Genomic DNA, 23986 nt, shown 5'->3' with positions numbered 1-23986 from the left:
TGCGTCCCGTTCTCGCACACGTCTTTAGACACGAAACACTGCACGAGCACCGCAAAAAAGACAACAATCAGAGCTAGAAACAGTAAAATATTCAACCAATTCTCCTTCCAAATAGTTTTCAATTCCAACTCCAGACAAACGCATTTCGGGCAGCACTTTTCGTCAGTCCGCGGACATTTCCTTTTGCAATACTGACAAAAACCTTTCACGCAACTGGTGCCTATGTTAAGAAAGGTAGGGTTATAGATAATACGTATTTCAGTCTTGCCTTTTTGATCTGCATTATTCAATTCTACGGTTGTTTTACGATCTTTAGTTTCAGTTGTGTAATATTTTTCGCTTTTCTTAATAAAAGTTTCGAAATCATCTTTGACACGTTTGTTGATTTCGTTTTTGGTGAAGCTAGCTTCGGCTTTCTCCATAAACGTCTCTGTAGTTGTAAGTACACGATTGTATTTGTCTAAATTGTTCAACAGTTTCATGTTTAGAGAGCCGGCTACTCTAACATCGGGACCTTTCCTAGTAACATCATTCCTTATGCTATGACACTCAATTTTAGCCCCATTCTGTTTGTTAATCTGCTCGTTTATTTTGTTTTTGCTATCAACATCATCAGCAAAGAACCGTTCGCGCAACATTTCATTTTTGGTCCTCACGTCATTCTTAACCCTATCAAAATTAATATTGGCGTAATCATGATTAGAAAAATCTTTTTTGAAATTATAAATCTTATCCGAAACAGTTTTGGGGTACAATTTGGGGCTTTCATTTACATTTTCAACAGCTTTTACATCAGAATCTAACACATTGACATCTTTACGATCGTCATCCAAATAATCCTCACAATTGTTCAAAATAGCCTCATAATCACTGCCTTTACCTGGACTATCATCTTTTAATCTGCTCTGATTGATTTCCTCAATGGTCAACGGTTTCCCTGGCCTAAAGAACGCATTGCAATAATCTAGACTCCTATAATAATCACTATCCGATTCCTCTTGTATAACATCGAGCCCGTTCCAATGCCGCGTGTCTATATCCTCATAAATCCCGTCGTCATCATACTTGTCGCTATCAAAATTGGTGTCGTATTCTTTGTCCTTATCGCTAAAGAAGACCCTATAGAAGTTATCATAACAATAGTTCAGTTTGCGGTAGAGGAAAGACTTCTTCCTGTCGGTTACCTGAGTTTCTTTGTCCTGCTCTGTTTCCTCCCCGATGGTGTAGAGGACCGATGTGGAAGCTTCGCCGACGCGCGAAGCGGCGTTCAGGAGGTTCTGACGAGGCTGGAATTGGATAAGAGGGGCAGTTTAACTACTGATACTAAAACCTTTAAATTGTATGGTGAGTAGAATGGTGACAAGCACCACAAGCAAGGTGTTTTGTTCCATCGTATTAGGGAAGCTTCTCTCTTGTGTCAAATATTGTACATACTACATTGCTGCTCGAAAAAAAAATAGCTATATCGCTTCACAGCACTAAAACTAAGGTTTAGCTACATTGTTTGTATAATAAATACACCGTTCTCTGTCTTTTTGCAGAACTATTCCCAAATGTTTCATTTGCCAACTCACGATTTTCTCTGAAACTTTTTTTCGGAACTTTCATAAAACAAACAACACTATATAAATACATAACATTTTTGGTTTAGGAGAGTTGGTAAATAAATCAGTTTGACAAATGAAACATTTGGGAATTATTTGGGAAAATACCAAAATACAAGCAAAACAATGAGTTTTCTTTCTAGTGAGATTGGAGCTCACCTCCTTAGTCTCAGGCTCGGCAGCCTTGAGCAGGTCGCTGAAGGCGCTGCAGAGTTTCCTGGTGGCGTCCAGCAAGCGGTCCCCGTTGTCGTCGTCTTCCATCAGCGCCGCGATCATCTGGACGCCTGCAAAGCAACTACAGGTTAGCTAATTGCCCCTGCACCTTTTATTTTTCATGCATTGCTATATAATATTTTTTTAAAGTTTTATTGATTTATTTTGATTGTTTTGATCGATTTTTAGTTTTATATAAATTAAAAATTATTAATAAAATATACAAAAACTTTCTTTGTGGCTATTGATACCTGATTGCTCTGGTCTGAGACGAAGATTTTACTTTATGGAGTAGAGCATAAAATAAAACGTCATTTTATATCGCCTAGATCCAGCACAAAAACGAAGTTTAGGAGCATGAGAAGTGAAAAGTCCTTCTGCGCTTCTAAAAATCCAGATTTTTAATGAAAGCCATGTCCACTCACCCTTGGTCATCTCGGGCAGGTTGCTGGTGATGGTGGTGATGGCAGCCCCTACCGCCGTGTGGTCAACCTCCTCCGTAGTTCCTGGGGAAAAAAGGTACGTTTATTTAATAATACGATCCTATACCCTAAAAGTGAACTCTTCCAGTTAATCTTTGAACGATTGACAGGACTTTAGAAACAAGATTAGACACTACAATGAAAACATACAAGGATTTTACTATTTAATATTATGTTATATATGATTTTTTTCTGGCTTACCGGAGGTGAGCGTAACTACTTGCGCAGTGGCAGCGTTCATGGCGGCGATCTGTGACGTCACCACCTGTTTGCTCGTGTCCATGGTGACTTGTTTCCACTTGACAGATGCCGCGTCCTGCCCCAGGGACGGGAGCGTCGCCTGGACAAACAAATTGGATAAATAACCTAACCAACCTAGAAAAGTTATTATGTATTGCCCAGACATTATCATTAAATTTTTATAAATCTATCATAAGTATGAACTCATCTTGAAAATGAATAAAGGCAAAAATGTATTCTTTGTATTGAAAAGTATGAGACTATTTTTGAACGTGACTATTTTTGAGTATGAGACTATAGCCATTAGCACGTTTCTCAACCAACCGTTGCCGTCGCGTGCCACGCGCGGGACTTCAAAAACGGTGCCGATACGCTTCCTATGGGAATGACACTCTGTTGACATGTAGTCAGTCAGTGTCGCATTACATTTACGTTTATTTGTAATTATTTATTTTGAAAAAAAAAAAAAAAAACTTGCGGCTCATTCTTCTTGGCAATTATGGTATTTCCGGCAGCGCTGGTAGTTTAAAAAATTACGTGTAAAAGAGCCCTTTGCGCAGTGGTGTAGCTAGGTAACCTAGGGCCCTGGGGCAAATAAAAAAATGGGGCCCACTGCTATCAAAACTGGTAAGGTTTTTTGAAGTAAAATCATTATATATACAAATACTTTAAAAATGCTAAGCAACTTTATCATCAGCTATAAAGCAGAATTTCGAGGGCCCCCTGAGCTTGAGGGCCCCGGGGCACTGCCCCGCCTAGCCCCTTTGTAGCTACGCCACTGCTTTGCGACCTATTTGCAAAAGAAACGATTTAAATTTGAAACATTCCGTGCCTGAGACCTTCCTATTACGGTCATGATATGATACGATATGAGAATTTTATATGACAAAAACAGTTACCCTGCTGAGTCCCTCTTCGGTGTGCTTGATGACCTCCCGTCCGCTGGTGATTGTGGACAGCAGCGCGCGCTGCGGCTCGCTCAGCACTGACGTCACGCGCGTCTGCTGCACCTGCGACGCCTGCGCAACAACCACAGCCTTAGCTCGCTAGAACACCACAGACGCAAGCATAGCCCAGAACACGTGCATATCTAGTCGCGACATTTTTGTAAGTCATAACATAATCTAACTTTTGTCAATGAACTATTCGCCTAAACGCTATACTGCCCTCCTAAGCCAAAGGGCGGTATCTAAAAATAGTAGATTGTACACACACACACACACACACAAACATCACGCCTGTATTCCCAAATGGGGTAGGCAGATAAGTAAAAGAAAAACAACATAGTGTCATAGACATAACAGACTTGCTTGCAATTGGTACATTTAGTTATGTAACCAAAGTAACTTCACGATATTAGATCCCTTTTAGGGATAAGTTCGCCTTTGTACTCTTTTGTTTTGTTGTTTTCTTTTTGTATTATTTTTGTGTTTTATGTACAATAAAGTATTTACATACATACATACATATTAGCGCCACCCCTGTCACAGAAACGTTCATTCCGTTGAATTTAAAAAAATAATTTTGGATGTAAAAAATACCACCCTGAAAGGTGAAAACTAGCTTTGAAGTTGTTTTTCTGTTAAATTATTAAATATATAGTAGCATTGTTAGTACCTACACAGCCTATCTCGTAGACTACGGTCCGAGGCAGATGCGTGGAACAAGAGAAATTTAAAATTAATGGGACCTATTTAAAGCTCTCATTTACAAAGAAGCTGTGACGAGAACAAAGATTCCCTCGTACAATCGACGATACTAAATCACGTTACCAGGGTGGAACCTTTTCATAATCAATTTAGCTATGATTTCTTTGACAAATGTATGGGTTGGCAACATGGCGTTATTAGCACAAAGTTCCCGCCCTGGTACGTGATTCAATTTCCTCGTCTGCTATCTTGATTAGGAACGTCGCGTTCGTATTTGTATGAAGTAGTGATGTAATAAATGTTCGATTTACAACATTTGTGAATGTAAATACACTTTTTTATTCCACGCAAAAAGTATGTTACAACAATTTATTAATAATATTTTTTTGTTGTTAAAGCTGAAGAATATTTAGTGTTTTTGTTAACTTTGCAGCGGCACAGGATTGCGTAGCTCGCGATATGGCTAACACGCGCCAGCTATAGGTACAATCCGTAGTCTCAGTGGTCTCTCGCCTGCCACCATGTATGCGTTTGCAATAAATTGAGTCACGTTACAAGACAATTTATCATTTGGAACATCCACGAAGACCCAGTAGGCCATCCTAAAACTTTCTTGTATTTTACATACAGAACGACCGTTAATGTTCTTTTTTTGAGATTTTTAATCAACTTCGACTTCGTAACAGTTTTTGGTTATAATTACTGAAGTAATATCAGAACCAATCAGAATATAAAAAAAGAATATTCATTACATCACTAGTACGAAAGCTTAGTAATGTTAGTCACCCCTTCATCCAACTAAAAAAAAAAGTAAACCCACTGCCGGCGGCGTGTGCCCGGTGATGACCTGCCCAGACACTGTGGTCTGCTGGGCGCCCGTCATGTGGCCCACAGCGAACGGCTTAGCACCTACATCCAAATAAATAATGTAACATAAATGATAAAAAAATGTAACAAAAGTTTAAATTAATGTAACATAAAAGACAAAAAATAACAAGTGCCAGTTCCATTCGCGTACTAGTTGGTACCGGTATTGTTAATTTAAATAAAAATGTAACATTAATGATAAAAAAATGTAACATAACTGATAAATAAATGTAAGAAAAAACCACTGTGAGTACCATTCGCGCACTGGAGAGTACCGTGCCAATTTACAGGTTATTGCTACATCCAAATAAAAATGTAACATAAACGAAAGAATAACAAGCGCGAGTCCCACCCGCTAACTCGTATTCAATCTAATTACTTTCGTATCGAGTTCATAATAATACATACATATATTAGAGACATTTATCAGGTGTTGACCACATTTTTTTACAAACAGCTGTCCGCTATTCTACGCCATGTGTCAGCACATATCTGTCGACATACCGGTTTCGGTACAGTCACCAGCAAAAATATCTGATACAACAAAGCGTACATAGACATCTGATACGGCTTTTTCTAGGGCCGGTAGGACGTGTTAGATATTTTTGCATGCTCCACCATAGTAGATATTAATGCAGGTGTCCTATAAGATTTTCTCATGTCTTTTCTATGGGATCCTTTCGACTGCCATAATTTTATAAGTCATAATGTAATGTTTGTCATAATTTTTTTCCCGCTGAAACTGTACATGTTTCGTAAATTTGAAATGGTCATCCTGAAGAGCTCTATAGGTTAGGTTAGGTTTGTTTTATAACATTTCTGAAAAATTAATGGTTTCAGAGAAAAAAAGAGTCATGTCAAATATTACATTATGATAAACCTTACATTATGTATGACTAACAATTTTTGACCAGTCAAAATAGACCCTTTTTCTACTCCATGGTTTATACCACGGAGTAAAAGTGCTGGAAGTAAGGGTTAGAGGGTGTCATCATCTGATCACAGCCTACCTTCGGCTCCGGGGCGCATGACGGCGGGCTTGGCGACGGACTCTGTGCTGACCTTGCCCGACTTGAAAGTGTCGTGCTGGATTATGTTCGCCCTGCGCACACACACAAACATACACATTTATTAATTAAACATGTAAGTGAAACTGTTTAACTATTATTTTCTTCACTTATTCGAATCTGGTGTTATCTCGCTCATCAAGTGCTTAAATGCTGGATACTGATTTTATTTTGAATCAACTTTAAAAATAAGTTCTGCTTGCATTTTTTTTTGTAAAAGTTTAAGAAAAAAGTTTGTGGCAAGTGTTGCAACCCATTTCGTGGTGTTCTCCGCTTCCGTGGTTATAAAAATCCACGAACTGCTTTGCGTGGTGTCAAATAACGTTAAAAGTTGTCACATAGTGTGAAATAATATCATGTTAAAAAAGGTAATATGTCGTCACACGTCAAATAGTGTCAAGAAGTATCATGTGGTGTCAAACAGAGTCACATGGTGCCATATAGTGTCATGTAAAGTACCGTACAATAAAGTGTACTAACTTGGAAGGTGAGACGGAGTCCTCGAGCATGGCGGAGCCCTCGTCGCCCTCGATCCCGAGGTGGTCGGCGGCGCGGCGCTTGCGCACGATGATGTCTATGTAGCCGGCTATCACTTGCAGGATTTGCTCTGCTTCCGTTGTCTGCACCGAGTAGTACTGGTCGCTGCAAAAAAATACGAATTAAGACAGAAAATACATTTAAGAAAAAATAAAACACATTTTACATTTATTCGTGACTGTGACTTGCGACTTTCTTTCTTTCTTCGAATTAAATATGATAAAATGGATTCGCCATTATATCATATGCCTAGGTCATGTATCTAGTGAAATGATGAAACGAGCTGACTTCAAGAGGTTGCTAAACCTAGTAGGTAAAATAAAAAAAAGAGTTGCCTTTTTTGGACGATTTCGTCATTTCACTAAACAGATTCAGTGATTTGATCAAATGACTGATTTTTCTAGGCAAATGATAAAATGGATTCGCCCTCCTACTAACGTCATATCCCTTAGAGATTTGTTTAAATCTCTGTTTTGACCATTTCTCTGTATAATCATATGATATCAAAGACTGTAGTTGACATACAAATGTAGACACAGGTTAACAAAATGTACAGTCAGCAAAAACTTATTGTTTTAAATACAAGATAATAGTAAGTAGTACCTGTAGTCCCCAAAGTCCAGGGTGAAAGTGTTAGGGCTGGCGCACCACCGCCGCACGGTGGTGAGCGGCCAAGTCTGTAATATCTCTTTGGTCTTCTCGTCCAGACGGAGCACGGAGTCTTTGGTGACGCCCAGCAGACGCGGCACCAGCTTGTTTTTGCCTTTCATTTTTTCCTAGAGCAAGGGGTTTGATGTTAGAGTGAGATGGGATCAAATTGGTAAATTATTCTTCCCGATTTCTGTATTTATACTACCCAAAAGTAAATACGGGCCACGTGATTTTCATTAGCAAAACGAAAATATTAAATAATAAGTATAATTCTTTATAACATTCCAAGTGTAAAAAACTATATTTCCCCACTTCTATGTCACCTAATATATACGGATTAGTATCATTTCGTCTAAAAAACAGCTTAGCAATTGTTCTAAAATAAATATTTTCACTCAAAGTCGTCGGAAGCGGAGCTCCTATTCCGCGTGGCTGAGGCGCTTAGCGCCTTGACGCAACTAGAACGTAACCTATGTTCTTTTAAGTTTTCGACACAAACAGGTTAGGACCATTTGCTTTTTAGATCACTTGTTTCTTAGACCAATTGCTACTCAGATCAGTCGCTTCATCCACCACCACTATGTACCGCTTGGTACATAGACCAGCTGTTTTTTACAGGAAGTGATACCATTACCATACCATATATATCCCGTCTCCCCTCACCTTGACGAGGAAAAAGGCCACCCCGTAGGTGGGCAGGTCCCGTGCATTCTTGGTGTAGAGCACTTTGGCGTCCAGCTCGGAGAGGCCGGCGTGGCGCCGGTGCTCGCGGAACACCTTCTTCTCAGCGCCTTTAACCTTCACATAGGACCCTGGCAGGAACTCCTTCAGGCTGTTCATAAACAAAAAGATTATTTTAAAAAAGTTACAATACTACTCATGTATTTATACGTAAACTCTTTATTGCAATATTTATATATAAAAATACAAATACTCAGAGAGGAGAACAAAGGCGAGCTTATCCCTAAAAAGGGAAGGGGAGGGAAGGGATCATGTCTTTGAGAAATTAACTGGACATAGTTTTGCAAAAATGATCCAAAGCATTGTCATGTTATTTTATAACTTCGCTTTTGATGCTACTGAAACTAGATTCAAACACAAAAAAATTAAATATTCTCTTAAAGAAAACCGAAAATAACACGGTGTATATGTAAAATTTGATGGTCAATTCCCCATTAACACTTACTCCAGGAATCCGATGGTATGTTTGTCCTCCTTGTGGTCTCCGAACTGGATCTGGCATTGGATGCCGGCGAACTCGCAAGCTGCGGGCAACGATATAAATATAAATGGTTAACGGAGATACAGTTTACCCTAAAAGGTTTATATCACTAACCCCTTGTTTCACCATCGATTGAATGTGATGCCGTCTCTGTTTGTTTTGTTCGAATAGACGAAGACAGCATCACATTTATCCGTCAAATAAAATTAATCAATGGATGGTGAAACAGCCCCTTAATAGAAATAACACGGTATTTGACAACTTTTGAATTTACCCTAAATTTACCGTATCCTGTATATTACTATAAAAATATAGATATACAGATAATGTTTAGCGAAAAGAAAAATTAATTCGCTTAAAAATTGGATTTATAACGATTTTTTGAAAAATCTTTATTATATCGGTCTCTTTCTAAAACGCTTTTCTCTATGAAGCAAGTATGGCGCTACTTGCGTGTGACGTCACATGCTAGTAAGTCTTTCTCTGTCTAATCTTGAATTCCAAACATTTATAACTGTTATATTTAACGGTAACTTAAAAAATGTTTTTCCGTTCGGTAACAGGCATCGTCAAGCTTAAATTTATAAAATGAATAAAAAACAGTCAAATACCTATTATCTACGGGACCGCATTTTTCACAGGAGGCAAATCTCAAATCCTACACTCACCCTTATCCTGCGTAATGGGATGCGTGCCATCCAAGATGGCGTCCCTAGCCTGCACATACAGCAGATTGAGCTGCACCGGGTCCCGCGAGTCCACGTTGCGGTCCGAGAAGAACAGCTTGCGACGCAGCAGCAGAGTCTCGGTGACGTCGATGCCTTGCTCGCGGAGGGTCTTCGCTGGCTCCACCCAGTTTACTGTTGGAGAATGGTACGGCTGAGCGGCTGGTGGAAACTATTATGGTCTACCCGTTACACTGTATTACGGAATGTTAAGCGCATACTGACACGCAACGGCCACGGTTGGTTATGAAACGTGCTAGTAAAAATGAAAATGTATTATTACACACATAGCGATATTATTTTTAGCAATATAAAGTGGACCCCAAACTAGGCTGAGCCTGTATCTTGGGGCCCAGAGTATAATGATAGTGTCATACTTTTAAATACAAAAATATATAGGAGAAGTATGTAAACTCCGACCCTTTAGGAGACTCGACTGTCTACTCCGGCGCGGACGCTTAGGGTTGTCGATGTCTATTTTAGATTAATTACCTACTGGCAAATAATTTTAGTACGAAAGTTAGCTTAAAATTGTCTTATGTCTCTGTCTAGACAAACAAGTTTCTATGCCGCTATATTATTATTATTATACTACATTTAAAAATATTATTTATAAACTATTACACTACACTTTATAATACTACTAACTTACAACTATTACGCGAACGAAAAAGGCGATCATCAGCGCAAGACGAGCGAGCTGAAATCAAAACGTACGGCGCCGACGGCAGCGCAGCCTTGACTACAGAAAACTTAATCCTCCTTAATTATCAGTGCGTGCGGCGGGTGCGTGCGGACCGGCGCGCACACATTTAAGCCGCGCGATGTACTATTGTTTGTAGTGAACTTACTGCTCCTATTTTATTATGCTGACACGTTGCTTACGGTCATGGTATGATACGATGTAATGGGTGAAGAACTTTATTCAATAAATTGTATATTTTGTTATCAAGATTGACATCCCAACAGTTGGGTCTTGCAGTCGACTCCAACCACAGATATAGATTACACTAGATAACGCAAACACCTCAATCTGTATGAAAACTAACTGTGTCACTTTTTTATATCTACTGTGACGTCTCAAGAGCGAATTAGCGATGTGAATACCCCGATGTCCGCGCAAAATCGATTCAAATGCGTGGGGCTCGAGTCAGACACTAGTCATGATTAGTCAGTTAGCGGTCAGTTTTGTATGGGGCCAACCCCGACGTTTGGTCGGGGTTCGGACAAGCGAAGTAGATGCATTTGCGTAATCTAGTGTAATCTATATCTGTGACTCCAACCGTAGCACGGCCTCCCCAAGCCCTCGTACCACGGAGGCCCTCAGCCCGCCCCTACCTTCATCATCAGTGCGCAGCTTCTTCCGGAGCTGGTCCATCTTGGCATCGCGTTCCTTGTCGTGGTGTTTCCGTTTGAGGGTCAGTGTCCCGTAGTTGGGTTTCTCGCATGGGTCAGGCTCCTCCTTCTGCTCCTCGCGGACCTTAGAGAATACACGATTTTATTAAGAGCGTTTATACCTGCTGAGCTGGCAACGTTGCATTTTTGTTAGTTTTTCTCGATTATTCCATAAAAATTGAATGAAAAATAAAAATGTTTTCTGATAGAACACTTCTCAATATATAAGTCCAATAATTATTCGTGATAGACTTTTATACTCCTTAAAAACGAATTAATGTTTATGACTGGCTAAATATACGAGTACATATACATAAATACATAAATTCTTTTTCAATGTTTTTTATTCTGGACTAAACAACCCGTAACCGACCGGACCGTCGTAATTTGGCGGTAAAGAAAACTCTTTAATTTTTTTAAACTAATTGATGCTACTTAAAAATCTAATATTTTTTTCTGTTAATTAGAAAGGTTATTCCCACCGATAAAAAAAGTTTCAAGCGTTTCTAAAAATTTCATTAATTCCCCATTCAAGCCTCGTTGGATTCTTATAGAGCTAGCAAAAATAAGTAAAAAAAAAGATGATCTTAAATTATGTACACGCTGCCAAGTTTAGGGTTCTTATATATATCCTAGGGAGCCCCAGATATTGTTGACAGACGTAGTGGATTCGATTTGTAGCATTCACCAGTCGTACTCGTCGTAGTTGGTGATGCCGATCTTGGTGCAGATGACCACCATCAGGTTGGCCACGATCTGGCTGTCATCCACCAGCAAGGTCTTCACGGAACCTGTTCCAGGAGATACACATTAGATGTATGTATGGAAACATGTACAGTCGCAATCAGATATTTGCGAGCGGCCAAGGCCAAGGTGATCAAAAATATCGCAACATGAACTCTTATTATGATAGTTTTTTTGGATCTTATATTGACCATTTCAACTCCATATTTGTTACTTTTACGGGTATCCCGTAAACCATATCGAAAATACAAACTGAGACATGGATGCACAGAAAAAAACAGAAAAAGAGACCAGCACTGGGAATCGAGCCCAGGTCCTCAGCCATCCGTGCTGCGTGCTATAAACTCCTACTGCTGGACAGGAATCTAGACACGAAATTTTTCCTTTTTTTTAGCAACCTGAGATACTGTATGCATAATTTTTGGCCACCTTGGCCGCTCAGAAACATCTGATGACGACTGTACAAAAGAAAAGAAACAAAATACAATTGACAAACTTTGAGATACCCATGTATGTACAAAGACGAACTTATTCCTTTAAGGAAACTCTACCAGTCAACCTTTGAGTGGATGAGAGGAGCAATTAATAACTGCATGTGTGTGTGTAGATGTCGCTGTGTAGTGTAACTAGCTGTAGTATATTTCGAGGTGCCGTATACTGAAGCGATAATGCCGCCTATTGCTTCTCTTGTAAAATGTCTGCGTACCAGTGTTTTCTGTATTTACTACTTACCTAATATGTTATGGCTATAAAGTTAATAAAGTCAACACTGAATAATTTTTGAATAAAATCAGAATTTTTTCCCCTCAATTGTTTTTAACCCCTGACGCAAAAAGAGGGTGCTATAAGTTTGACCGCTATGTTATGTGTGTCTGTCTGTGGCACCGTAGCTCTTAAACGGGTGGATCGATTCGAATGCGGTTTTTTTTTATTTGCGATGGTTCTTAGACATGTTTCATCAATATCGGTTTAGCCGCTTTTGAGATATTGAACTTTGAAGTGACAAAGTCGAGATTTTCCAACTTTTTATAGTTGGTTATGTATATCATGTACAAATGTGTGCAACTTTAGAGCACGAAATAATTCCAACAGCTAGCACCCACCGTCCAGCATGCGCACGCGCAGGTTCCTCGTCTTGCGGCTGTACTCGAGCACGTCCCCGTTGCGCAGCATGTAGTAGTCGAGGCTGCGGGACGCCTCCAGCCAGATGCCCTTCTTGTTGTCCTCCTCTGACGCGAGGAACAGCCCGTATTCTTTCGCTGGGGGAGAGAGACATAATCTTAAGATCTATGTACCCAAATGGCTGTCTGGAAGAGATCGCTTTTAAGCGATAAGACCGCCTATTGTCTACCCTGAATGTATGTGTAATATATAGATTTTTTGTACTGATTTGTGGTGTGCAATAAAGAATATTTGTATTTGTAATTGTAACCTGCTTCTTTTGTTGTTGGTATTTGTTTGGGTCAGATTGCAAGTTCATTTTTTCCCCACTTCCAGTGGTCAGATTGACTTGAAATTTGGTATACCAAAGTCTAGTCAGTAAATAAAACTTTTATTAAAAAACTTAATTTTAATGTACTCTGGATAGAAGATCCGTTGGCCCAGTGGTTTGACCTATGGCCACTCAGGCAGAGGATCGCGGGCTCCAGCCTCGCACGTCCGAGTTTTGCGAAATTACATTTTAAAATTTACCACCAGCTTCACGTTGAAGGAAAACATCACAAACAAACAGTACACAGGGACATAGACGCGATGATGGCGACTGTACTCACGGTCGCTGGCGCTCGCTTCTAGAATCTTCTCCCGTATGACGCGGCAGGCGTCGTAGACGGTGGTGGCGGGATCGAACTGGATGGTCTTGACCACCTTTCCTCCCTCCAGGGAGATCTTGAGGGACAGAGTCGCCATGTTGCTCAGGGAACGCGCTCTGGAACGAAACATGGCTTTTTATATAGGCCGGAAAAGGAGCCCCACCATAGCGGTGCCGTGTGAGGATAGGTAAATGGAGCGATTCTCTTGGTTAAAACAAATGCAGCCTAAAGCAGCGTTTCCACCAATAATGTGCGAGGAATGTGTTATTCATGAACCAATAGAAACGCTTCATTTACACATCCTCGCTCCGCTCAGCTGTTTCCACTAGAGATGTCAGTTTTTCCGGAGAGCTATAATCTGGACATCTTTGAGGTCAAAGTGAACAGACACCTTCTAGGCAAACGTGTACCATCTTAGGCCTCATCTTCGCCTTCCATCAAGCGAGATTGAGACCAAACATTAGCCTATTAATTATAAAAAAAAGATGTGTGATTTGTGAGAAACAAATTTCTCGTAACTCTCGCACATCTCCTGTGGAAACACTGCCTAAAGCTTGAAACACCGACAGCGGTGACATACACTCTTTCATGTTAGCTCTAATATTACAACTGGTACGGCCTGCGCGCCGCACCGCTGCCACCGCTGGTCAGTGCGTTTCAAGCTTAAGGCAGCCATGTTGTGTGATAACTTGGTACAGGGTGGCTCATTTAGATCGGTCAGTATGGGAAAGTCTGAAACTATAAGACATATGAAGATCTGTTCTTAGGAACCATGTCATCGATTTAAGTAACAAGTAAAACTGCATTCATACATTAAAAAAAAAAACATGCACTCAGTCTGGGAATCAAACCCGGTCATTTTGAAAAATAAAACTCACATTATTTCTATTTGGATATTGGTAGTGTAGGTCACAATCATAAGCAATAAATTGTTACTATGAAATACGATATCTAGAATGAATAAAATGCATTGCATTACATATTTTTAATAACATAATTTTTATTTTTCAAAACATCCTAGTTCGATTCCCGGACTGAGTGCAAGTTTTTTTAAATGTATGAATGCAGTTTTCATTTTACTAAAATCGATGCCATGGTTCCTAAGAACAGAAGGGTCGATCCTTCGTATGTCTTATAGTTTCAGACTTTCCCATACTGACCGATCTAAATGATCCATCCTGTATAGTCGTTTCCTCGTCAGTGATGGGACGGCCAGTGTCGTGATGTTGGGATGATGCTGACCTGTGTGCGGTGACTGTGGCGAGGTCAGGGTCGAGGTCGAGGTCGCTGGGGCGGCGGCGGCGCGGCCGGCTGAACGAGCGAAGCCGCTCTCTGGGCTCGGGGCTCTGCAACCAAACATCAGTTAGTTTTCAGGAATGCTCATAAAGAGTCGAACGATCAGACTTTTTTGATGTATTGTTTAGGTTAATTTAAATTCTTTGATCCTTTTATCTTTCCATTGTAGTGTCTACTCTTGTTTCAGTTGTCCTTTCAATCGTTCAAAGGTTCAAAGTCAAAGTCAAAGTCAAAATATCTTTATTCAATTTAGGCTACAACAAGCACTTATGAATGTCAAAAAAAATCTACCACCGGTTCGGAAAAACCTCTGCTGAGAAGAATCCGGCAAGAAACTCAACGAGGTATATATATTTTTTTTAAAACAGATTACAATATTATTAAATGACATGTATACATCACAAGTATTAACACAACTTTAACTGGAAGAGATCCCTTTAAGGGATAAGTTCGCCTTTGTACATCTCTTTCTCTTGTTAATTGTAATTTTTCATATGTTTTATGTACAATAAAGAGTTACAACAACAACAACAACTTTTATATTGAAAAAAATATATATACGAGTTTATTCATACATATATATCAAAAATGTGGGGGATGATAAAAAAATTTAAACTCTCGGCCGCGCAGTGAACAGAGGAAACGCTCTCCGTGGCATGACTTGTCCGCTGGCCGCTAGCGTCAAGTTCTCCAAGTGCCAAGTACCGACCCCGTTTTTATTGCACGTAAATTGAAACTCATGTCACGAAATATGGGCCTCATGCATCGTATTGCGATGATCAATCCCGATTTGATAAACTGACCAGATAACTACCGGCATGTCAATACCGACACTGTTTTTCGTGTACTCCGAAGATTAATAGATATCGCGTGGAAGATAACTCAATTTACCGCTGCCGCGGTAAGCTCGCTCGGCTCGCGCATGGTGCTCGCATTTGGGCTTCCAAATATCGGGTCGGTATTGTCCGGCCGGTAAAGTCATGTCGGTTTTGAGTGCACACCAGACTCATGCCTCACCTCGTGCGTCAACCGTCGCCAGTTGTCGAGCGCGTGCTGGATGCGCGCGCGCAGCGAGCGTCACGGGAGCGGCGGTGTTTGCGGTGCGGGCGAGGGGCGTGTCTGCAACAACAATCAAATGATAACAGCTTATAATACACCAGCGATTGGCCCCTATCTGATGGAAAGTGCAGATGAGGCCAAAGTTCGGATGAATCTTTTCATCACACTTGCTCGTAAACAGTGTCGTAACATGCAGGCTACCTTGGTTGCAACCCCCCAAATAAAACCCTCGACCTTAATGTGCTTGTCATGAAACCCGTGGTCGGTAAATAAGTCATTGCCCGTACTAATTTGCATGTCATGAAGCGCAAGGTCGGTAAATGAGTTTGTTACTGCATGGTGAGCTGCTGCTCCGTGCGCGCGCTGCACACGCACGCCATCCAAGCCAAGAGCGCAATCAGCGGTATCACCAATTTTTGAAAAAATATTAGTTTTTCTTTTACAAATATACAATTTTACTCGCAGATGTGATGAAAAACATTGTATGTCGCACGGGCGGTGCAAGAATTACTAACATCGACTCATTAAAGCCCTCAGTCTTCGACTTCGGGCTTCTAATAGACTCTCGTTCGTAATTCCTTATTTACCGCCCTTATGACACAATGTACTATTATTAGGGTGAAGCCAGACGAGCGTGTTTTTTTGAGTCGTGAGCCGCGTAGTTTCGGCCGCGTAATTTCTGCTGCACTCTGTCTGTCTATATCTGCTTAGCCGGCAACCCCCTACTTCCCGGCCTGTACAGTAATGTACTAGTTCATAAATCATATGGACCTCAGCAAAGTAAGGCCTTATTCGATAAACTATTATTTTACCAGCCGGGTATCCACTGAAACGAGCGAGCCGCCTCGCGCGGCAGCCATTTATGGTGCGAATTTGAGCCCTGTGTCGAACAAACTCATGTCTCATGCACTCTCCGCACGAGGCGGCTCGCTGAGCTGAGTGGGTGGAGACCCGGCATTACACTGCGAGGCCGCAAAGTGAACGGAGTCGAGCTCAATCGAGCGCCGCAATGCATTGCAAACACGATTTCTCTGGCAGACTGGGCTTTGTGTTTTGATCGGCGCCACCTGCGCGGGCGCACGCCGCATTGTGTATTAATAGACGCGTGACAGATGGCTGTCAAACACGCGTTCGTCGTTTAACGGTGATGCGGGTATCAAAACATTTAGTAGCTATGTAGTTACAAACAATACGGCAAAACGATCTTTTTTCTTTTATTTATTAACTAGCCTGTGCCCGCGACTCCGTCCGCGTAATTCGTTTATCGCTATCCCGCGGGAATTATGCAAATTTCCGGGACTCAAACTATCTGTATACCGACATTCATCTAAAACTGTATTTTCGTACAGCTACCTGTGGGAATCAAAATCTATCTAGCATATGGCTTCTTAGCCGTATAGGCGCCTCGTGTTTTTACGTCAGTTAGCGTGAGTCCTATCCCTTTTATAAACTCGGTGGTAGGAACGCTAAGGGCCAGTATGTACACACGGACCGCATTCCAACTGCAATGTAACCACAACTTTACTGCCGACTGCTCATGAATACGTTTTTCGTTGCAGTTCGATTGCAGTCGGCACAACTGCACTCTGATTGCAATTGAAATGTTTGTTTGTTTATACTCTTTATTGTACAAAAAAAAAGGTTACAGAAAATAATAAAGTGTTAAGTACAAAGGGGACTTATCCCTGAAGGGATCTCTGCCAGGCAACTTTTGAGTGGTAGAGAAGAGCAATCAAAAAACAAGGATCGACAAAAAGAGCAAAACATTTGAATGAAAATAAATACTTGTATTGTAAACCCTAAATGCCTAAATATTGTATAGTATATATATACAATACATAAAACAATAGTAAATAAATATGAACAATAAATAAATATAAATATGATTGTGAACGGTCCATTATCAATTACTGAGGGTAAGGTTCGTCCTTCTCCGTCTCTCGCGTTCACCCAATATAATGTATGGGCAGTTGGCAGTTACGCTGCAGCTGGAATGCAGTCTTCCTATACTGGCCCTTATATCCAAGTATACTTATCCAGAGTTAAGCTTCTACCGTGCTATATTTAGCATACCTACATGAATGAACCATTTTCGTCGAGGAGTTACGAGGCTTATGGGTCAATGACTTCCGAGAAGTTGGCGTTAACAGAGTAGTTGTTCTGTTGAAAGGGGTACGGTTGGGCAGTGAATTGTAATTACCATAGATAACAGTGGAAGCTAGCACAGTATGTATGCAATATAATACTTAGTAGGATAATATACCTCATTTTATTAAGTTACGTATACTAACCCTGACCTGCATATACATTTTCGAAATATCAACTTACGTAAAATGTAATAGGAATCAATTTCCGGTTTTTAAAAGTGCTCGCCAAAAAGGTAAAATTATAAACGACCATACAAAACAGCACTACTTGATAAAAGCGTATTCGGCATGGCATCAAAGATCTTCAATAAACTTCCGAAGAATATAGACTTATGACCGAAGATATTCACGATTTAAGAAAACAACTAACTGTTTGGCGGGTAAGGCCTACTATTCAATGGAGGAGTATATGCGTGATAGTTTGGCAACTTTTTAGACTTTATTCAGTTTACTGCATGACTGAATGTGCCTACCTACAAGACATTTATATTTGTATGCCCTCGGGCGCAGCATAGTGATACAAGTCTATGATCTATCTACCAACTATTTTAACCTATGTAATACAAATAAATTATTTGTATTTGTAGGATTGTACAAACAAGGCATAAAACTTGCCATTTTACTCGAGACGGATATTATACCTACCCGAGCCATAGGCGAGCTTTGACTTGACAGTTATGAGAGTAAAATGGGTTTAGAAGAAAGTTATCTATGCTATAATACAATCTGATTTTCACTTCGATCGTAAATAGGCACAGAGTATTTGTATTGTAATTTTGGGGATTTTGTATTCTAATTTTTTTGTCATGTTTTCGCTGTTTTTTTTTTATTCAACTGGATGGAAAACGAGCAAGTGGGTCTCCTGATGGTAAGAGATCCCCACCTACCAAACATCTGCAACACCAGGGGCATTGCAGATGCGTCGCCAACCTAGAGGCCTAAAATGGGATACCTCAAGTGCCAGTAATTTCACCGGCTGTCTTACCTACTCTCCAAGCCGAAACACAACAGTGCAAGCACTACTGGTTCACGGCAGGATTAACGAGCAAGATGGTGGTAGCAATTAGCACAAGCTCCTACCACACTGTTTTATCTATTATTAGCTTTTGCCCGCGTGGAATTCGGTTATTGCGCGCTGTTCCCTCGGGAACTGTGCATTTTTTCGGGATAAAAAGTACCCTATGTCACTCTCTGCCCCATAAACTATCTATATGCCAAAAGTCAAACATACAAACACACACAATTTCGTATATATAATATTAGTATGGATTTGTCTGTGACCGAATAAAATTTTTCGTTTTCATTTCATTTTCATCACAAGAGCAGCCTAAGGTATCGCCAATATTTGGAACAATTATATTATTTCTTTTAGAAATATAAAATTTTACTCGAAAATGTGATGAAAAACATTGTATGTCGCACGGGCGGTACTAGAATTACGAACATTGACTCATTAAAGCCCTCAGTCTTCGACTTCGGGCTTCTAATAGACTCTCGTTCGTAATTCCTTATTTACCGCCCTTAAGACACAATGTACTATTTCATTATTCACTAACTACATCTGTAGTGCATTCCTTGGACCCTAGAGCCCCGCAAGTCATTAACAACGAGCCCTTTACAGCCCAGTTATTGCAAAATTTTGCATAAAAACGTTAAAGTGCATGCAAGGGAATGTGGATGGAGGCTTTATTGTTATGACGGACGTCTCGCTTCAATTTGAGCACTTTAGACGGATTAAATTGTGGCAAGGAATGCGGGGACGTATGTAATATACTGAAGTGGGATAGATTCACGGAATGCGTTTTTAGTAAGTAAAATGGAAAGGGCTTTTGACCGTCTGTCCACTGTCTGGCATGGGTGTGTATAATCAAAGCTGTAGAAATTAAACGAAGCTTTTTCTCAAATTACTAAATTATATTTTACTAGCTTTTGCCCGCGGCTCCGCCCGCGTGGTATTCGGTTATCGCGCGCTGTTCCCTCGGGAACTGTGCATTTTCCGGGATGAAATGTAGCCTATGTCACTCTCGGTCGGGCCCATAAACTATCTCTATGCCAAAAATCACGCCGATCCGTCGCTCCGTTTCGACGTGAAAGACGGACAAACATACAAACATATACATATTAGCATGGACGACTGTTTCTTAAAATAAATAAATAGCAATGATGATGATGAGTTTTAAAGTCTCCTTATAAATCTCAGAAGTGCTTGAGTGCAACAGGATGACGAGTCAATCAAAACAAATCAGCGCAAACACCGCGTCACTCAGATGAATGTCAGACATACTCGTAATGTGACAGTGAATTTAAGACAAAAAGCACAATGTAAACCCCTACATTCTACATCATCAAAAGCTGTCGTAAAATATTGCAAGACGCATCTTTGCGGAAGGCAATAACATGTCTTGGGACGGCAAACCACCGCAAGCTACGTTAAGCGAGGCAAGACAAGATTTCGACATTAATTCACACACAATGATTAGAAATAGAATCATATAGACAAAACGTAAGCCCAATTTACACCGCGAGCGGAGCGGTACTCCCGCCGGACCTCTAGGCCGAGATATGTAAGTTAAACTAAAGGCCACAGCTCATTAGAGCCACCCGGCACTGGAGCAGCACCGCCTCGACTTTCGGCGTCCACTCGTTGTCGACAAGTGACGAGTGGACCTCGCGTTGTCCACGAACTTCCTAGTAGTCACTATGGCGGCGATCAGCGGGATGTCACCGAGTGTTCCACTCGTCGTCCGCGCGTGGCAACCTCGCGAGTGAGGCGATCCGGTGTCGCTACGGAGTTGATGTAGTAAGCGCATACCGCATACCCATACAAATCCATATGAAGAATACTAACCGCTCGAGCCGAGGCGGTGCTGGTCGGGTGCCGGGTGGCTGTAATGAGCTGTGACCTTAAGTCATTAATGAGTCCGCTCCGTCCTCGGTGAATTACCGTGCCAAAGGACACAATGACTCATTTTCATTACGGTAACGAATGGGACACTGGCTCAGGCATAATGCTAAGGCAATAGGAAGAATCCCGATTGTACAATCGATCGAACGCATAATTCATCCATACAAACTTTCGCGTTTTATAATATTGTTGCGGTTCCTTTAGCTAGTTCGATTTACAGCATGTCTCTGGTCTCGCCGCCTTGGCGGAGTCCTTACTTTACTTATTATACATGCAGTCGAAATATTTTTGTCACGGCCATTAAACACAGAGGGGGTGTCTTATATTGTGCAGTCAATGGCAGGTTTTCAATTGTTTTATGCGAATTTTAAAAGACGGGGCTGTGTTGGGGTTAAGCTGTTTTTAAGAGAGTTCTGAAAGGTGAATTCGTGCGTGTGTTTATTTTTTTATTGTTTGTTCAATTCAATGGCATTTAGTCTTGTCAACCAACTTGACTTGTTTATTTACTGATTCAATATAAGAGAATACTCTTTCTGATCAAAGAGATATTCCCTATCTCTTTGATGGTTGTCACTCGAAATGTACCATCAGCCAAATAAGCGGTCTATCAATTTTTAAACAAGTTCCTATCAAATGAATACGTCGCTAAAGTCGAACTTTCAAGTTGACAGACACGTCTATTGGCAATATTGTTTTGTGACACGCAAACGATTATCAACTTTAGGGTGGTAGACCACATAATTTGGCTTATGGTAACCTACTACTCTGTGATTGCTTCACCATTGCCGGTGGCATTACTGTTACATATTTTTAATGTGTCATTACACATTGACTCTAATGAACACCAACACATAGTAAACAGTACAAACAACTCAGTCTTAAATCGAGTTTAGCTACTGCGAGCAGAGCGGTGGCGCGCAGTGCGTATTTTGCGGCAGCCGCCGTGTCGCGTTGCTTATAGAGGAAGAGCTACGAATTAGCACGAACGAAACATGTCGAGCTAAACTCGATTTAAGAAGTGAGTTATCCGGGTTGATTTCATTAGATTAAATAAATGTAAAATTTAATCAATCTCAATATTGTACTTACACCATAAATATGGTAGATTACGGTCACGTAAAAGTACTTAATTATTTCTATTTTTAACCCCCGACGCAACAAGAGGGGTGTTATAAGTTTGACCGCTGTGTGTCTGTCTGTGGCACCGTAGCTCTTAAACGGGTGGACCGATTTGAATGCCTTTTTTTTGAAAGCAGGTTTTCTAGCGATGGTTCTTAGACATGTTTCATCAAAATCAGTTTAGCCGTTTCTGAGATATTGAACTTTGAAGTGACAAAGTCGGGGGTTTTCCAGCTTTTTGTCGAGTTAGGTTCTTACCTTCTACCTTTCTGTATCCATTTTCATGCAATAAATGAATTATTAGATACCGTAATGTAGCGAAGCAAACTAGCAAGTTCTCGCCTTGTCTAAAGGAGGATTCACTCCAAGTGCCCGTTTTGCCGTCGGCACGTGCCCCGCGTGTCGCGGCGCATCAGACACGTGTGAGCGCGCGCACCCTTGACGCGAGGACAGTTGACAGGCCGGGGTTGGACGCTTTGGTTTGCCATTTACTTCTCACCCTCCAGTTTTGTACGACACGACGTCAAGAGTCAAGCAACGATAATATACAAGGTGTTAATTGAATAAGTGAAAAACCTCGGACACCCCAAATATATTTTTTCACTTCTCATGCTCGTAAAGTTCGTTTTTGTGCTGGATCTAGGCGACATAAAAATATCTGATACGACTCTATTCCTAGAGCCGGTAGGACGTGTTAGATGTTTTTGCACGCTCCGCTGCACGCTGTGGCAGATTCATGCAGGTGCTGTGCTATACTGCCTGCTAATGCTTGCGGCGCATTCTTCTTGGCAATGATGGTCTTTCAAAAAGCGTTGGTAGTTTAAAAAATGACGTGTAAAAGTGCCCACTGCGGCCTATTTACTGTATAAATGATTTAAAATTTGAAATTTAATGCTACAGCGTGCTCATCCGACCCAGTTAGGCTACGTTAACACCAGAGTTGGCGAGGATGTGTTGCGAGAAATAAATTAATAAAGATAAATAAATAAATATCACGGGACAATTGACACCAACCAATCGACCTAGTCCCAAACTAAGCAAAGCTTGTACTATGGGTACTTGGTAGTTGGCAACGGATAAACATACTTATATAGATAACAAACATACCGAGAACAAACATTCCTATTACTCATACAAGTATCTGCCCGGCCGGAAATCGAACCCGAGACCTCAAGGTTCGTAGTCAGGTTCTCTAACCACTTAGCCAGCTCAGTGAGAACAGCTTAGCAGAGCGAAGCTAAATAGGTAAATGAAGCGTTTTTTATCACGAAAAACCCATTCCTTGCCGTAACACATCCAACGCACATCTCTGGTGAAAACGGAGGCTACCTCGTGAGCGACGCGGCGGCGTCGCCTAGCAACGGCCGGACCTCCTAAGGCGTACACTGCTCTGCTAAACAGCTAATGTTTGCTTTACTACAGACATACTTGTTTATGTACAGTCAAGGACATAAATTGAATAAGAATAAAGAATAAGAATGGTTTATTGGCTGATAAAGTAGATACACATACAGAAACACTGAAATATACACATCCATGCCTATTCCTACCAGCAAAAAATCGCCACTCAGCTAGTTATGTGTCGCGAAAAGATCTGAAGAATTCATACGTTTTTATAATAAAATTCCTAAAAATACGAGTATTACAAATGAAACGGATACAAAATTCAGATCTATTGTCAAGAAGACATTATTATCTAAGGCGTATTATAAAGTTAATGATTATATCATGGACAGGGATATTTTGGAAATAATTCCGATCCGCATTGGCGATCACTTCAAATAGCGAACCTACTGTGTTAAAAATAAAGTTGTGTTAAATACTTGTAATGTATAGATATCATTTAATAATATTGGTGATCTGTTTAAAAAAATATACCTCATTGAGTTTCTTGCCGGATTCTTCTTAACAGAGGTTTTTCCGAACCGGTGGTAGATTTTTTTTTGACATTCATAAGTGCTTGTTATAGCCTAAATTGAATAAAGATATTTTGACTTTGACTTTCAAATACGTTTCCATAAAACGCCAAAAATATCTACAGTCGTGGAGTCAGATATATTTTTGTACGTTACTCAGTCAGATGTAAACATTTAAAAGATCAAAAATATGTAGGTACAGTCAAGCGTAAAAATATGTATCTATTCATACCACTCAAAAATATGTTACCACGGCCTTATTACGTCGGAGTAAGAATCTGTGGTACATATTTTTGAAGAGTTAGATAAGTCCGTATTTATGCACTCGACTATACAT

The 23986-nt window shown here is 40.6% G+C and overlaps 1 protein-coding gene across 1 annotated transcript in view; it reads right to left on the bottom strand.

Annotated features, from left to right (window-relative positions):
- LOC141443256 (talin-2-like) overlaps window positions 1-15622 on the bottom strand; it is a gene marked incomplete at its 5' end in the record, with an annotated part of 87004 nt that extends 71382 nt beyond the window's left edge. The window contains 19 exon segments of the mRNA XM_074108465.1: window positions 1185-1286; window positions 1764-1888; window positions 2243-2323; window positions 2501-2639; window positions 3439-3558; window positions 5009-5097; window positions 6066-6157; window positions 6603-6764; window positions 7263-7435; window positions 7974-8142; window positions 8497-8575; window positions 9201-9392; window positions 10596-10737; window positions 11257-11284; window positions 11341-11443; window positions 12500-12655; window positions 13169-13323; window positions 14450-14553; window positions 15521-15622. Of these exon segments, the coding sequence (XP_073964566.1) occupies window positions 1185-1286; window positions 1764-1888; window positions 2243-2323; window positions 2501-2639; window positions 3439-3558; window positions 5009-5097; window positions 6066-6157; window positions 6603-6764; window positions 7263-7435; window positions 7974-8142; window positions 8497-8575; window positions 9201-9392; window positions 10596-10737; window positions 11257-11284; window positions 11341-11443; window positions 12500-12655; window positions 13169-13304 (2088 nt within the window).
- Between the last annotated feature and the right edge of the window lie 8364 nt (window positions 15623-23986).

The sequence above is a fragment of the Choristoneura fumiferana genome, chromosome 27 (assembly GCF_025370935.1).
Source record: "Choristoneura fumiferana chromosome 27, NRCan_CFum_1, whole genome shotgun sequence".
In the NCBI taxonomy this organism is placed as follows: domain Eukaryota; kingdom Metazoa; phylum Arthropoda; class Insecta; order Lepidoptera; family Tortricidae; genus Choristoneura; species Choristoneura fumiferana.
Note: the sequence above shows the minus strand (reverse complement) of the source record. Positions and strands in the feature narration are given on the sequence as shown.